Source organism: Teleopsis dalmanni, chromosome 1 (assembly GCF_002237135.1).
Source record: "Teleopsis dalmanni isolate 2A chromosome 1, ASM223713v2, whole genome shotgun sequence".
In the NCBI taxonomy this organism is placed as follows: domain Eukaryota; kingdom Metazoa; phylum Arthropoda; class Insecta; order Diptera; family Diopsidae; genus Teleopsis; species Teleopsis dalmanni.
Window position 1 is genome coordinate 68,655,028 of NC_051846.1, and position 17,489 is coordinate 68,672,516.

Below are 17,489 nucleotides of genomic sequence, written 5' to 3' on the forward strand. Positions count from 1 at the left end.
AAGACTCTCAAAACTTTGTATATGTCTTCAGTTTTGATGTACCATAGAGCTCTTAGCATCTCAGAATTTTATTTTTGAGCTAGAGTCTCAAAATTTTGTTTTTGTAATCAACTTTCCTTGTGTTAATGGTTTTAGATCATACAGAGTCATATTACAAGCCAACTTCTTAACCCTTATATTCTCTAACCAAGTGTATCTTCTGTTGAAAGTTTGAGCTAAGTATTTACCATTGTCCTCCCATTCTATTTGGTAGCTTGAATTTAGTGGAAAGATTTTTTGGAACTCGAACTTTTCTTAGGGAATTATATCTTAAATTCTACTTTTATTTTAGAGTCTTGCTAGTACTATTCTTTCTGCCACTTTAACTATAGCAAGCAGCAAACTAAGATGTCTTTAATTTTCAAACAAAGAAATGTCTTTTCCATGCTTCGGAAAAACTACTATGACTGCAGTTTTCCAGATTTGAGGTAGGTCATCCAAAGAGGGTACTGTAATAATGACGTGTTTGATTCATGTTATTACTGACTACAAAAGGTTTTTCAAACACATGTTATTGTTTCGGCTAGTCCAGGATATTTGCTTTTTTTCTGAATAATTACGAATTCAGATTTCTTCCATATTTTTTAAAGGGAGGGTTTCAACTTGAATCTTATTGATAGAATATCAGTTACCATTCTATTATTTTCCTTCTCATTTTATGCATTTTTAACTGTTTTAGAAAATCTCTAGACTTTGCAAAACATTCTATTTTTTTCTGTTTAGTGTAACACCAACCGCTAAATGCAACAGAATTTACATTTAATCGGATGTATTTGCTTGATCTCCAAAAAGCATTGCCATCAGTCTCAATATTATTTAGAAAATCATCACATTTTTGATTTTGGAACTGATATATAATTTTTGTGATTAAATTTGTTGACCTATTAGCTTCCATTAACTTACCTGCATCACCCGTTCTGAGACCTAGCTGTCTTAAACGATAACGTTTTCGAATGCTAGCCCTAAATGTTGTGAGTAGATCAAATTAGTTATGGCGATAGATAGAACGAGATCGATGAGAAGATGATCTTGCATTTTGAATTCTCTTAGTAATCTCTCTTATACTTTTTTCTAAATTAAAAGTATTATTTAAATTTCCATGGATTGTTTATTGGTACGAATTGGAACTTTCTCTCATGGGGACAGGACTTAATATGATTTTTTTTTTTTGTAATATGAGTGTTACTATATTATAAGCAATTAAATTAAAAATTGAAATTCTCTGAAAAACTGGGTCATTTTCAAGTGTGTGTTTAGCACCCACACAAAAATATCACTTGTATCTTTATTACATATTTAAATGGTTTCCCACCTCTGGAGAATGTTAATATTAAAATAATTAATTAATAAATTAAAAATGCATATATTTAATAATTTTGTTTTTATTGAGTTTTTACTATAATTATTGCACATCATCATTTGAGTTTTCAACACTACTTACACTTAGGAGTTTATAACAAAAAAGAAAATTTATTAAATAATTTATTAAATATAATTAGATTATATTGAATAACTTTTCATATTCATTCGTAGTCGTAAATTTCAATTAGGCTTATAATAAAGAAATTTTTTATTTTTTTGTTTTTTGTTTTAATATCGAAATTAATTATAAAAATTCATTGTTGTTTTTTGCATGTAATTTTTGTAAATTTTTTCATTTTTTTTATTATTAAATTTAATTATGCGTCTGACAGATATGTAAGTTTTTAGCAGTACATTTAATTAAATCATTTATATATAATATATTAATTGAGTTCATTTTATTATCATAAAACATTCATTTCGAAATTTTTTCGCTTTTTTGAAAGAATTTTTTTTTTCATCATAAAATTTGAGTTGTTAAATAAATTTTATCTTATTTTGTTTTTTTTTTCTTAGCTGGATCAATAAGAAAATATTATTATATGAAAAATGTTTTGAAGAGACAGTCATATACAGGGTAAGTGTAGATATATGTATATTTATTTGTTGTTTTTTTTTTGTAGTTAGAACAAGAGGAAGCACTTTGGCTTTGTTCTTTAAATTATAATTGTATTTTGTTTTTATTTATTTTTTTTCATATACTACATTATGTATATTTCAAACTACATTTATTCCTTATATAATAATTTATATGTAAGTTACTAATTATTTTATATTTTCAAAAGTATGAAATTACAAAAAAACTTTTACTACACTTTTCACTTTTCATGCTTAATTTTACTTTCAATGTTCAATGTCTTGACTTCTACAATTCTTCATGATTTCATTTCTTCATCATTTCACTTCTTCATCATTTCATTTCTTCATTTAAGTAATTGAGTGCACCTTGGCGGAAAGACAGTTGTGCACCACAAATACGACTGGCTTGGGGCAGCATTCCATGTCCAGTTCCTGAAACGAAAAAAAAAGAATGTTACAAAAGAATTACATTAATTAACTGGATAAAGTTGTTAACTTTTTTGAGTTTTTTTTATTTGTTTTGTATTTAATTTAAAATTTTTAATTCCGAAGTGTCATCAACATATCTCACAACATGTTTCTTTACATCGCTTAATACTTTATTATGTCAAAGTGAAAATCAATTTGTAGAAACTAGACATGTAGACATGACAGTTGGGAATAAAAAGCAAGTTATTCAGGAAATTAAAGAAATACTTTAATGTAAAAATAAGAAGTTCTGTTTTGCCTTAGAGACAAAGGGGTTCAAAATAGATTGGAAAAATTATTTCTTTACTATTAGCTGAATTACACTGATTACTAGTTCACTCTATAAATTTTAATTAATTTAAAGATAATCTGAAAGTTTAATTAAAAAATATTTAGAATATTTATATTGTACAAATCTCATAAAAATAAACGACAATCAGAATAAAAAGGACTACTGGAATAATATAACAGGATAAAAACAATCCAAATCAGTTATTGGTACCTATAACACCAAGAGATACCAGGATTGTATGAACCTATCAAAAGAAAAACTAAAAAAAAAAACTTAAAAAATCATCATAGGAATCCTAACAGGGCAAACACCACCTCACAAAACTGGAAATATTTACGGATTCAAACAGTAGATTCTGTGAAGAGAATGAGAAGTCGGCCACACATATGCTTTTAGAATGCCCTGCGCTAATGCACATACGAAATAGACTCCTAGGTATATCCTTACGGAAGAAGCAACAAAACTCTGTAAAGTAGGTTTTATACTACTTTTTATTGACGCAGCAGGGCTTAAAGACCTACTCTAAGCCCAGGAGTGGGCACAATAGACCCGACGGTCGCAATGCCACATCCTTTAACAATAATAATATATCGTAAAAAAAAATGATTTCTTTATATGCACTTAAATAAACTTAGATATATATATAATCTTTCACAATATAGTAAAAAGCGTTATTATCGCTAATCTAGTTTAAGCTAGATTTCACCGTTGTCAAGACCATATTAAGAGTACAGAATTAGGCTGTGTTTGCACTAAGCAGCTTCTAGGCTCCAACGTCACAAACATGATTTGATTTTTTCAAAAAGAAGATGATAGACTCGTATTATATGTAAATGGCTACATAAATTTAAAATCAGTTGTTTAATCTCGATTAGTTGCAATGTATCTAGTTTTGAGATTACAGTTTTGAAATTACATCATTGTACCGATGTTGACAACTATAAAAAATCATCAAAATACCCTCATCCAGTGAGGAGCCATATTTACAGAAACGGAAGTTAAAATTTATATAAAAAAAAATACGTTTAGGAAAATTGGAGATCAAACGTATTAACGTTAGGTTGATACATGTTATAATCGGGACACTAATATACAGTTAAAAAGATTGCTTGTCATAATAGAAGCAAATGAGAAATCATAGTCTTGGTTGTCCAATCTGAAGTCTTGACAGCTAACATATGTTGAATACATATATGATCAAGAATATGTCAAATAAAATATTATGAACATCATAAAACATCAATAATTAGTTACCACATATTTGGCCATAAAGTAATGGATGCTAATATATGTCTCAGAAGTGTTTTAAAATTATGGTTAATCAGGATTATAAATAATATCTTTACCCTAAATTTCCTCCGAGCTTCTTATTAAATTAAACAGGGAATGGGGGCTTACACTCTGTAACGATTACTATCTCCTTTTATAAGTGCATACTAACTTTGATAAAAATAGTAGCAATATTTCAAATGTAAATACTATTTAATTACTTAATATTAAATTATAATTATTAAACATATGTGTTTTAATGAAAAATTTTCTTGCAAAATAAAAATTTCAATTAATATAGATAAAATTAATAAACAAAAAAAATTATAATCAATAGAAAAAAAAATTGAATTATAACAATAACAAAGTTAATACTTCATAATAGTAAATAAAATTCCGTAAAAATCACGAACAATGTTGCATTTCTTCAGTATGAAAGACGCAACAAAAATGCAATCAAGACTGGGAAGCCAAGAATCACATCCTCTCTCTAGTGCTGCCTAAGCACAAGAAAGAAATTTGCATTTCGTCTTCAGCAGAGATTACTGAAGAAGAGATTCACATTTCTGTCACAAATCCATCAAATGTAAAGAGCCTCTGCCGTCCATTGCTCGGTACAAATAAATTTACTGTAGGACTGAACCGTGAATCCGTCGGGCTAACTCTCGACATAAAAAGGTTCATTAAAAGTGTTAGACACATACATATTATAGAGCCTTGATTATTTTGAAAGTCTAACAAAAGAGCTAAACCACAACATCTATAAGAAACATAAAACTCGTTGTCTTCGTCTCCAAATTCAACATTAGCAAAACGAAAAATTCATCAAATGGTACATTGTCGGTATAATACCTTAGTGCTTGTCGTTAATCATTGCTGTTTAAATATTGCATATCATGCTTTGCTTGCCTACTCATATTTATAATAATTTTTAATATGCGTACTCATAGCAAATGGCATAAAAAAAAAATAATAAATATGCAAAAACTGTTATATGCCGCGCATTGCTGTTTTATTCCGGGTTCTGATTTTCAGGGAGTGACGAGTTGACGAACATCGAATAGCAAACTCAGACAAATGAACAAATTGGTGTCCCTGCGTGTTTATAGCTGGTATAAAGTAATGTTATTTTGAGGTCTAAATAACATTAATTAACATTAAGTTACAATGAATTTGTTTAGAGAATGATATTTAATTTAAAATTATGAAGTACAGTTATTGTACTACTTTCACATCTATTCTTTAAAAAAACACAACTCAAAAAAGTAAGAAAAATTAATAAACATAATAAAGAATCTACTTCTTAATGAACTTAACTAATATAATTGACTCAAAACCTTTATTTTGAGATATATTCACAAAGAAGGGGTTATCAGTGCGAACGATACCCTAAAATGCCTGCTAACTTTGTTAGACAGTGCACAATAGAAAAGTTTAAAATAAAATAAAAATCAAATAAAAAAAAGCAAACAAAAAAAAAAATAAATGGCAATAAGAACATTTGATGCACTCTTGACTGTTAAACACCGTTAACGAACGTAATAAATTTCAGCAAAAAGGTAGTTTAATTAAAGTATTGTTGCGTGTGCAAAAGTAACAACAACAACAATAATAACAACAGCAGCAACAAATACAACAAGAGTAACGGCAGCAATCATAATAAAGCAATAGCAGCAAACCATTTTCAGTGGCAACAAAATTATATTCTGCTATTTTCCTTTAAAATAAAAAATAAAGGTAAAACAAAAAAATAACAAAAACAAATACAAAAATAAACTAAATAATAAAAAAATATAAAAAAAGCCATTGGAGAGCACCTTGATACCTTGATAACATTTGCAAAGAGTAAAGAAACAGGTCATAACAAGTATATTTATTACATGAACGAGTAGGTGGGTGGCAGGAGGCGTGAATTGATTTAGAAGACTACGCCAGGGTACCATTGCGAGCAGTAAATGTAAGCAAGCGTAAAAAGGCGGTTTATTGATTATGACACTGACATGTTTAAAGGCAACCCTTGAGCTGCTCAAGGTTTTATGGTGAAGGCGTGAAATTGTCAAGAAGAAGAAGAAAAAAACTGCTCTTTAAATAAATAAATAGCGAAAAACTGAAAGTGTAAAGAAATTTATTACGCAGCGTCAAATTAAAATTTAATTATACTTTAATGAAATGAAGGGTTAATTCAGAAATAATGAAAATTGATTGAAAGGCAAAAAAGGAAATTGTTGACGACTTTTCTTTATTATTTTAAATACGCAAAGTATTAAGATTTATAATGACAGTTACGATAACAATTAAAATGGCAATTTTGCACTGCTTTTCCTCTGCTCCAGGGTTTTGTGAAAGCATGAAATGTTTTAATTGTTTTAATGGGATCGATGGAATTTTTTTCTCAACTATTATTTTCTTTTAAAAGGTTTCAGTATAAGAACACATTAAAAATATAAAGTATAAAATAAAATTATTTTGTGAAACGAATTAAACAGAACTGGTTCTGAATAAAAAATTAGAAAATAGTAGTAGATAACTCAATTCAGAGACCTGTTGTAAGAATATAGTCAATTATGGACAAGAAGTTTTTTCCAAAAAATATTTGTAAATAAATTTTTTTCAAAAGTTTTAAAATTAATACAGCTTTTAACATTTACGAGTTTCAAAAAAATTAAGTATGCAACACCAAAATGTAGGAAGTTTTTTAAGTACAAAAATATACTACATTTGCAATAAGGGTAATAATGAAATGGCTGGAAAGAGCAGCTCAGAATGATTGGGATAATACAATTACCTGCAGACAAGCAAAAGAATCCATGCCGTTTCGATCAAAAGCCAGAACTAGGGAGCTACTTATGCTGAACAGAAGTGGCATCCGACTTGACACAGGTTTTCTAACTGGACATTGCGGAGTTAAAAAACATTTGTTGAATCTAGGTATTACTGGAGACGATAGCTGTAGACTTTGTTACGAAGAAGAGGAAACAGCAGAACACATATTGTGTCACTGTGATAGTCTTGCAAGACTCAGATCCGCTTATAACGGAATTAGGCAACATCTCTCCAAAGGACATACTGGCATTCTTAACTGCTACTCGTCTATGGAACTGAAGTGGGTATGTCACAATAATCCTCGAGGATGCAGTGACACGGTGACTACTTCCCAACCCTTCTTTTGGAAAAAAAGGGTAATATCATTCTGTATTATTAACTAATATCGCGAGGTATTTGAATATACTTTTCTCTGTCTTTCATTTACCCACAAGATAAACATTTTGCATACTTGTTAATAATCGTCCATATTGATATGTAATCATTTACTGAAATTATGTTATCATTTCATTTGTTATAAGAAAAAAATACTCTATGTTACTACATATATATAATATATGCTTGTTTTCAATGTTGAGAGAAGCAGTCTGTATATACTATTGAAGGTATTTTGTTGTCTCTTATATACATTAAGACTGAAAAGTTTTCGGAAATTCTCATTTAAAATTCGCGCGCTGTATATTTTTCGATATTTTAAGTTTATGTAGTTTGGCAGCACTGTCCTTAATTACTATGCCAAAAATGAGCGCGATCTGTCAGACAGTTCGTTTACGGCAGCTGTTGAAACCAGTTCACCTCAGTAGTGCGTTGCGAAATGTCTTCGACGGTCGTACGACCGTCCTGAAAGGCTTTGTACCACTCATAAACTTGAGTTTTCGATAAAACTGATTCCCCATAAGCCTTTTGTAGCATTCGCAACGATTCTGCACACGAAATTTCGTTCGAAACACAAAATTTGATGCAAACTCTTTGTTCAATATTTTTTTCCATTGTTTTTTTCGCAACGCACTACTGAGGTGAACTGGTTTCAACAGCTGCCGTAAACGAACTGTCTGACAGATCGCGCTCATTTTTGGCATAGTAATTTTCCTTAATTGCTGCCAAACTACATAAACTTAAAATATCGAAAAATATACAGCGCGCGAATTTTAAATGAGAATTTCCGAAAACTTTTCGGTCTTAATGTAATTGTATTTTGTTGTTAAATAAAGCTTGATAAAAGAATATAATTTATCTACATAGCATATTTATTAAAACTATACTAAATAATTACTAAAAATAATTGAAAGTAGTTAAATTTATTGGAAAACTTAAAAAATTGATAAAACTGTAAGTAAGAACAGCATAAGTCAGATATAGTGCTAGGTCCATTGGTTTACAAATACAACTCTGCACTTTAAATTTGGCAAGGTTTTAGTACAACTTTGATACTTGCAGTTTAAAAAAATTATTTCTGAGTATTAAAGCCTAGCAAATATTTCCAATGACAACTGATGTTCGGTATTTCTCAATACTAGAAACACCTCTCTATCTTAAAAACTAACCCGTTCTCATAAATTGTTTTAAATTTGATTGAATTATAATAATCTACAAGAATATTTTATTACGGTGCTTTCTTTAAAACTAAATGACTTAATTGTTCTAGGCATTTATAAGAATATGTTATAAGTTAAAAAATAAGAACTTACAAGAAATTATGTCTGTCGCCACATTTGTGTTTATGTGTTTATTCCAACTACTCAATATAGTGAGGTGCTGCCAACTCATTTATTATATTATAGCGCAGTGTTGCCATAAATTTTCATGAAGCATTCGTGAATTTTATGAAATGTACCATCATATGACAACATACTATAGGAATGGGTTACTCATTGATGAAAGCGTCAGGGCAGTTTTAAATGGGTCAGGACAGGACAGCTGAAATCGCTTGGCATTAACACTATCGTCTCTAAATCATAAACAGTAACTGTGTATACTTTTATGTGCCTTATAACTAACGGATCTAAATAATAGCAATCTTGACTGACAATTAGTCAGCCGGCAAGGTATTTTGACCTAATGAGCTGCCTTGTAGTAGAGTAGTAATAAAAGTTGGTTGAAGTTGTGTCTTAAAAATGCAGATTAACTTACCAGAAAAAGTGCAGCATTTTTGTTTGTATATTCAATATGGTATTGGTGAAGATAATATCTTATTGTAAATGAAGACTGTCGCAGGAGAATAATGAAGACTACACTAGAGCAATAATATTTATTTATTACATATTAAACTGCTTATACTAACCTTAAACCTAAGCTGTTGTTAGCTGTCTTTAAATTTGACATAGAGAAACTGAAGATAACTGGAATTTTAATAAGAGATCGTAGGCTGAAGTATCGTATGAATAAACAGGAATCGATCAATTTTAGGGTTTTGCCTTTGATATACTTTCACACATTTCTTTTAATAATATTTTCCTATCCAAATCTCTAGTCACTCAAGACTAGAGCTCAAATATTAAGTTATTAATAATTAAAAACTATACATTTAAAAATAGATAACGTAGCTAAACTTAAATGAAATCAAATGTTAATCAAAATTAAATTTTAATCAAAATTAAATTTTAATTAAAATTAAATTTTAAACAAAATCAAATAAATAAACATTATTTAATAATTTATTTCGAATAAATTGACCTCGTTGTAATTAAAAATTGTTAATTAATAAATTATTTAAGTAGGAATAATAAATTCTTTTTGATATTTTTTAAAATAAGTAATTCTTATTATTTTAAAAAAACAAAAAGTGTTTTAAAAGTTAGATGGGTTCGAATAGAAATGAATAGATAACAACAAAAAATTTTAGTTAATTTATTTTGAAATTTGACTGACCATACAACGCTATTTCGAGTATTGCAAACTACTCATCATTAATCGTCTTAGGAAATATTCGAATCTATTTTTAATTAGTTTATAGTTCGTATATATTTTTTTTTGGACTAGCGATGACTAATCGTGTTTTTCCACAAGTAACCAAGGTTACCCATACTTTCAATGTTCAAGTTTCAAGTTTTTTGTTATTTTTCATTTTTTAAGTGACACAATCAAAGCACTTGCCATGCTTTAAATTAGAACTAGCTTATACAGCTTTTTTTGGAAGCACAAGTTCAACGAATTGAAGGCTGATTTTTGAGGTTACCTATTTTTATTTCAAAGCAATTCTTTTTACAGAGACATAGTATTATGCATATTTTTACTTACTATATGTAAAGCGCCCATTTTAGGTGCAATTTTACAAAGAAGCTACGCAATGTTGTTGTGTACTATATATAAAAGCTATATTGTTGTCTTTTCATTTCTATTTGAACCCTTCTAATTTTTAAATAGTTTCTAAGAATCTTCATAAGAATCTTCACTTTCGGCAAAAAAAAATTTAATAATAGAAACTGCATAGTGTTATATAAATATATATAAAAAGGGTTTTCGAAAAGTAGGGAACTACAACAACAAAAATTCATTTTTATATTATTATTATAATTAATTGAATTGTTGGCTGCCCATGCATTTTTAAAGTATTGCCCAATACGTAGCATCAGTGGTCTTGGAAATAATTCTCGTATTTAATTATTCGTAAATAATGTTTAAAGACTGTAAATACCGGAATCGACCTCGTGTCCAGCCATATTAAAAGCTCAGAGTCAGCGCACCTTAACCAACTGACCCAAGGCCGTACTTGACTTTTATGTTTATTATGTATTTTTCTTAAATAAAGTTTTTGAGATAAGCCTTCTTTTGAATAAACCACTAAGTCCATTGAGTTTGAAATACATTTAAAAGAAATCCCTATTTAAGAGACTATTTCCAAAGAAAATTTCATTGTGATATCCCTACTGATTCAGAAAGTACCGAATTTTGAACTTTTAATTTTGCCATGCTGTGTGACGCCTTATGTCTCTACTCAATACTATATGTATTAATTTTATATTAAAATATTTAGTTACTAAATTAATATTATATTACTCGTAAGAACACAAAAAAATCAAAGCCAAGCATAAAATAAAAGAATCAAATAATTTTCCCAAACATTTTCTGTGATATAAAATAATTTTTTTCTAATTTTGTTGAAATTTAATACTATTTGAAAAATCTTTCTATTGAAAACAATAGTTTATATTAAGAATCTAGTTCTTTCGTCAAAACGGACGTTAAAATCAAATTAAATTTTTTATAATTTTATTAAAAAAACATGATTGAAGATATGACATTTAAAGGATTTAATTCAAAACTTATACCTCACAATTAAGACTTGACTATCTATTTTTATAGCACAAATACGAAGGCTATAGTTAAAAAGCTGAATAATCAAATTGTGTTTATTTGATCAATAATTGCACTATTTTGCACTCTTTCTAATTAAGTCGTAACTTATTATACTTTTATAATGTTTGTACTACTTAATGGAACAGCCAAATTGAATAAAAGCAAATTTATTTGTTTTGCTCGCGGTTGCGTATGAGTGACGTAAATTTTTTGGAAGTAGGATTTAACGAGGGGAGGCAGCCCTCAGACAAAATGTTTGGTTAATCGAATGACATTAAAATAGTAAAATGTGTCAATTAAATTAATTATATGTATCAATATAATTAAATAACCGTATTACGAATGCAATACAACATAACGTATAATGCAAGGTTTGCATTATAGGCATTCGTACGTTAAATTTGCTAATCAAATTATAGATTTTCTAAATGGTTGACTGAACACCATTAAAATGAATTAATTAAAAATTCAATAATTAAAATGTTAAAATTTTATGCATATTAAATACTTACAATTTCGCCATCATCGCCAAAGTCCAAAAACAACATACGATTACCATCGTCGGCCGAACCCTTTAATTTGTCAAACGGAAATTGCCACAATTGAGTTTTGGTCTGGGCTGGCGCCGCATATCCGCACTCGTATAAGCAAAAACCACGATTCAGATGCACAACCAATTGACATTGCCGTCCTTGGTAGAGGCAGCGAAATGAAAATTCTCGCTGATAATTGACGGCATTATGAGAACCCTGCACAAGTGCACGTGCCCAAGCAGCCATATCACGATGCGTTTCGGAGCGTAGCCAATATACTAAAACGCCACGAGTTGTGCCGCAGCGCACACAAAAAACAGTGGTCTGTTGACCCTAGATTGGAAAGAATAGGTTAACAAAAAATTAGCATGAAAAAAAATATATTTATAACATTAAATTAAAGAGAAGTACGTAGTGTAATCATAGCAGGCAGGCGGTGAGGATAACGTTAGCAGTTGCTAATGAAAATGTCTTTCCTCTTTGATTAAAAAATGAACACAAAGACCAAAAAAGTTTTAAAGTATGAAGTTTTCAGTTTTTAAACTAAAAGCGCTTTTAAATAAGGATTTCAAATTTCTGAACTCGTTTTTTAATTTTCTTATTTAATTTTTATTTTAATTTTAGATATTCTTTTCAGAGTTTGTGAATTTCTTGCTTGCCCTTTCTGCTGCAATACAAAACAACACAGCAGCACTTAAAACTTAAAACTTACGTTCAAAGATGAGTTATTGCCCGCTCCAGCCAGTCTTGTTGTTGCCAATGCAAAACTTTCCAATGGACGTCCCCATGCTTCCACCGACCACGGTGCACTTTCGTATATTCTAAAGAAATAAAATATAATAAAATAGATATAAAGCACAGATACACAAAAAAGTTGAGTAAATGTGTATAAAAAGGAATATGAAATAAACATAAAAGGGTTGTAAAGTGTACGCAAATGGAGCAAAAATAGTTTTAATAGAAGATAAATGCACACAGTGCTATATACAAACACTTTTTTTATAGATACTAACACACACATAGTCGGTTGTGCCTTTTAACTATGTATCTAAATACATATATCTACTTGTGTTAAAGTTAAGATTTCCTTTTATATATGCACGACTTAGAAGCGAAATTATTTTGAATGCTCCATAAGTTAGATTCCAGCTTCGTCTAGCTTCTCCTTCTAAAAACGCACCGAGATAAAATCAAATGCGTAGCAAAGCACATACGAGCGCACATTAAAAGTGCTGTGGAGGGCAACACTGGTGGGTCATCGAAAAATGACTAACGAAAAACGGGCAACGAGTAACGAGAAATGGGTAACGAGAAGCGAGAAGCGAGAAACGTATAACGAGAAAATGAGCACAGAACAAAGCAAAGCACATGACAAAAAGAAAGCGTGAATTATTGCTCAAGTGTAAAGCAAAATATTCTTTGTTTCCCAATGTTTTCTTAAGTGAGCAATTTATATTCCCTCCGGTGTCCTAACCCAAACCAAATAATTATCCTTGCTGTGTATTTTAGTGGAAAAGAGCTGTGTGTACTCTGTTTTGTTGATACTTTGTACTGCGGTGCATTGCATTACGATATTCGGAGTGAATTTGGGAAAGGACTGTTTACACTTATTTTTGCTCTTTTTATGTTGATTTACCAAATTTGTTTGTTGTTCCTGATTTATTATTTTTTTTATATAAACATTTATTACTTTTGTTTAGTATTTGATTTTCTTTCTTATGTATGAATTTTATTACTATTTTATTTGATTCTTGGCTTTGATTTTTTTGTGTTATTATATGATGGCTTATATCTTACACACTATTAACTTAATATAATATTAATTTAGTAACTAAATATTTTAATATAAAATTAATACATATAGTATTTAGTAAAGACTTAAGGCGTCACACAGCATGGCAAAATGAAAAGTTCAAAATTCGGTACTTTCTGAATCAGTACTCAGTACTCAAACTCAATGGACTTGCTGGTATTTAAAACAAGGCTTATCTCAAAAACTTTATTTAAGAAAAATACATAATGAAGATATAAGTCTAGTTGTCAGTGGGTCAGTTGGTTAAGGTGCGTTAACTCTGAGCTTTAAATTTGGCAGGACTCGAGTTCGATTCCTGATACTTGCAGTCTCAAAAAATTATTTATGAATAATTAAATACAAGAATTATCTCCAAGACTACTGATGATGGGAATTTGGTTATACTCGAAATAACTGTATGTTCAGCCAAAAATTCAATTAATTAAAATAATATAAAATAAATTTTTGTTGTTTTAATTCACTACTATTCGAAAACCTCTCTAGAAAAATTTCTTTTTAATATTTCTCTAAGTTCAGAAAATACCGAATTTCGATCGTGTAATTTTAATTTTGTCAAACTGTGCATCGGCAATTGCTGAGAGCCTTGGACTTAAAATTGAAATACGATTCTCATAATAAGATGAAGAGTAATATATATGCACACTGCTTCAAAGTTGTGCAAAATCAATTACAGTTACGGGGTAATTCGAATTGGGAATTAAGTAGTAAAATTACATGTGGAATTAGAATTGAAAAACCCAATTCCTGATTTCAAGTAATTTGCAAAACTAATTAAAAGAAGAAGAAGCAACGAATGATATAAAATCCAACAAATTTTTAAACGCTCAGAAGTTCCGAGGCTTTTTTTTTGTTTTAATTACTTTTGTGAATTACTTGGAATTAGGAATTGGGATTTTCAATTCCAATGCCACTTGTAAACTAGCAACTCAATTCTAGTTTCCAATAATTTTTTAGTAATTCCAAATGCCTTGGAGTTAGGAATTGAGAGTGATTTAATTACAATAGTGATCAGTACTGCATAGTTCTGAAACTGAACAGATTATACACATACAGCTGATAATTATACGTAGGTATATGGTTTGATGTAGAATTATACACACAGTTAAATATCACATATAAGACTCATATAACACATACTAGGTATATTTAACTGTTAATACATTGTTACCGGAAAAAATGCAGATAAACAGAATAATTTAATAAAACGTTAATTTTTTCTCATATTTAGTATTACATGATAGAGGAGTGACACTAACTTATCATATCAAGAATAAAAGGACTCAAATAAAATTGAAATTACAACAACTTTACTGACTAATTAACGGAAATTGAAAACTAAACTTTAGAAACAAGCTTCCAACTTATAATTCAATTACAAAATCCAACTGGTCTTACGGCATTGAACTATGGAGCTCGACTTGCTCTTCGAATATCGAAAAAAATCAGTGAGTACAAAATAAACTATTTAGACAAATAACCGGGTCTCTATGGTATCTCGGAATTTCAAAAGTTACTTCATGCTATATAGCTATATACTGTCATATATATAAAGTGAAATTATATCGGAAGAACTAGCAGTTCTTTATTGACATGAAATTGAGTTACGATTATGTAATGTATATGGTTTCAACAGAATGGTGCCATAAGCATATAATATGACCTGGTTTGGCTTTATTACGCGAGCAGATGTGTATTTTTCAGACGTGTATAATCACATTACTTGTGTTATATACAAGATCATGATTGTGTGTTATCAAATTCTCGATATTCGTCAGTCAGGTATTGCCAGCTCTATGCCGAAAAGTATTCGAGAATGACTATACAAAACACTAGTACCCTAAGATGTCCAATATAAAACTTTAAAGATACATTATAGACAGTACCGAATGATTTGATTGCTATAATATTTAAAAATAACAATTTGATCTAAATCTCGATAACAAATCTGCTCTTCTTACGTCTGGTAAAACTGAATAATAGTATACGACATATGACTTGGGAAGAAAAGTTGAAAATGAATCATTTATAATTGAATGTTTTCGAATAGTAGTGAAAAGTAGAAAAAGTAGTGTAGTAAAAAGTAGTGAAAACAGTAGTAAACAAAACTTTTATTTATGTATATTTTATTTAAGAAAACGTGAAAATGAATTATTTATAATTGAGTGTTTTCGAATATTAGTGAAAAGTAAAAAAAAGGAGTGTAGAAAAAAGTTGTGAAAACAGTAGTAAACAAAATTTTTATCTATTTTTAGTTAATTAAATTTTTGGCTGACCATACAGTTGTTTCGAATAGTGTGAAACACCCATCATCAATGGTTTTGGAATTAGTTCTTATATTTAAATATTCGTAAATAATTTTCTTTTTTTTTTAAGACTGTGAATCTTTTGTAGTCATATCTTATAAATTTAAACCAAATTTAATTTAAAATCCAAGAGAATAAATTTAATATAATTTATAAAATAGTTTGAGAGTAGTTATTGAAATGATTGATTTTATATTAAGCAAGACAAAAGATAATAACTATTTTTAATAAACTCAAACTCATATTTCCAATATAAAAAAGGATATTAAACTATAAATAATTTCTTTGTTTTAAAATCTAAAAAAATGTTTTCCATTTAACGTCTCGTTTCGAGTTCGTTGGTCATTTTTCAATGGAGTTTTTGTTTGATTTTCATTTCATTTCACATTTTTCTACATTTTTCTACATTTTAACTGAAACTTAAAAACGATTTACAGTTTATTCACTTTTTGGTTTTCACTCCATTTCGTGCGCTTCATTTTGCAATGCTTTGTGGCCACAGTCCTTAGTACGTACCAGCTCCATCATCAATCAATGACAAATTATTTCTGTCCCAAACGAAAGCACCCCCACTTGCACAGTACAGTACAGTACAGTACAGTACAGGACAGGACAGGACAGGACAGGATAGGACAACACAGGACAGCTGAAGCAGAACTTGTGGGAATTAAATTGCTCAATCAACGTAGATTTAAAATCTCCTCTACTTCTTCCATTTTCTTTTTTTTTTGGTTTTCTAATTCCTTAACAAAAATCGAATGAATGAATTTATATTTAAAATTTTTCAGAATGAAAATGTTTTGAAATTATTTTGTCTATTCTTAGTGCCGGAATATCAGCAGGTGTCTGTCACTTGCAATTTTGTACGGAAACAAATAGAAATTGTCAAAAAAAAATAAAAAAAAATAAAAAAAAAAAATCGGAAAAGAAAAGGACGAGTGGGAAAATTCAAAGTGAAATGAAAAACACCAAAATTACTCGAACATAGAATTTTGCATAAATTATTTTTGAAAGATTGTGTGTGAGTGCAAGAAATGCATTTAAAAATCAGGAAGGAAAATATTTTCAAAATGGAATGCAACAACAATGAACCAATATCAACGCTGCTGCACATGCAGTAGTAAAATTCACTTCCGACATGCAGACAGGAAGTGTTTTTTAAACATCCTGTCTGCGTATGGAAGTGAGTGAACATATATATATGAAGACATGTATCTGTATGTGTGTGGTGTGTGTGTGTGTGTGCATGATTGTTAGGTGTGTGTTTATGAATAATGCAAATGTAACAAAACTGCAGGATACCTCAATATTCCTTTCTGCATTTACTAACACTAACTATGTATGCAGTACACATACACACATACATACGCAATAAGCATCTGTGTGTGTGTATTTATATAGTAAACATATAAATAATAATAACAAAAAATTTATTATTTTGTAAAAGGTTAGCAAGAAAAAAGTAGCAAGAACCAAAAAATATTTCATCTCCGGTAATTTTCTTTTGAAATTGTCCATCGGGGAAATGTGAATTTTGCACAAATATTTATAAAGCCACATTCTTTAACAAATTGTGTAGAAAAATTGACCGATGGGAAAATTGTTTGATTATTAATCTTAAGCAATCATCCTTACATGATGAAAATATTAAGGAAAACTTGATGTACTGTTGCAATTTTTAGTAAAAAAATGCAAATTTGTAGTAGGAAACA

The 17,489-nt window shown here is 29.3% G+C and overlaps 1 protein-coding gene across 1 annotated transcript in view; it reads right to left on the reverse strand.

Annotated features, from left to right (window-relative positions):
- Nucleotides 1-2,207: 2,207 nt before the first annotated feature.
- Nucleotides 2,208-17,489, reverse strand: part of LOC119683910 (beta-1-syntrophin) — a 40,497-nt gene continuing 25,215 nt past the window's right edge. The window contains exons 5-7 of the mRNA XM_038097801.1: nt 12,374-12,482; nt 11,641-11,994; nt 2,208-2,412 (exon numbers count right to left, since the gene is read on the reverse strand). Of these exons, the coding sequence (XP_037953729.1) occupies nt 2,329-2,412; nt 11,641-11,994; nt 12,374-12,482 (547 nt within the window). The 3' untranslated portion in view covers nt 2,208-2,328. The remainder of the gene's footprint in view (nt 2,413-11,640; nt 11,995-12,373; nt 12,483-17,489) is intronic.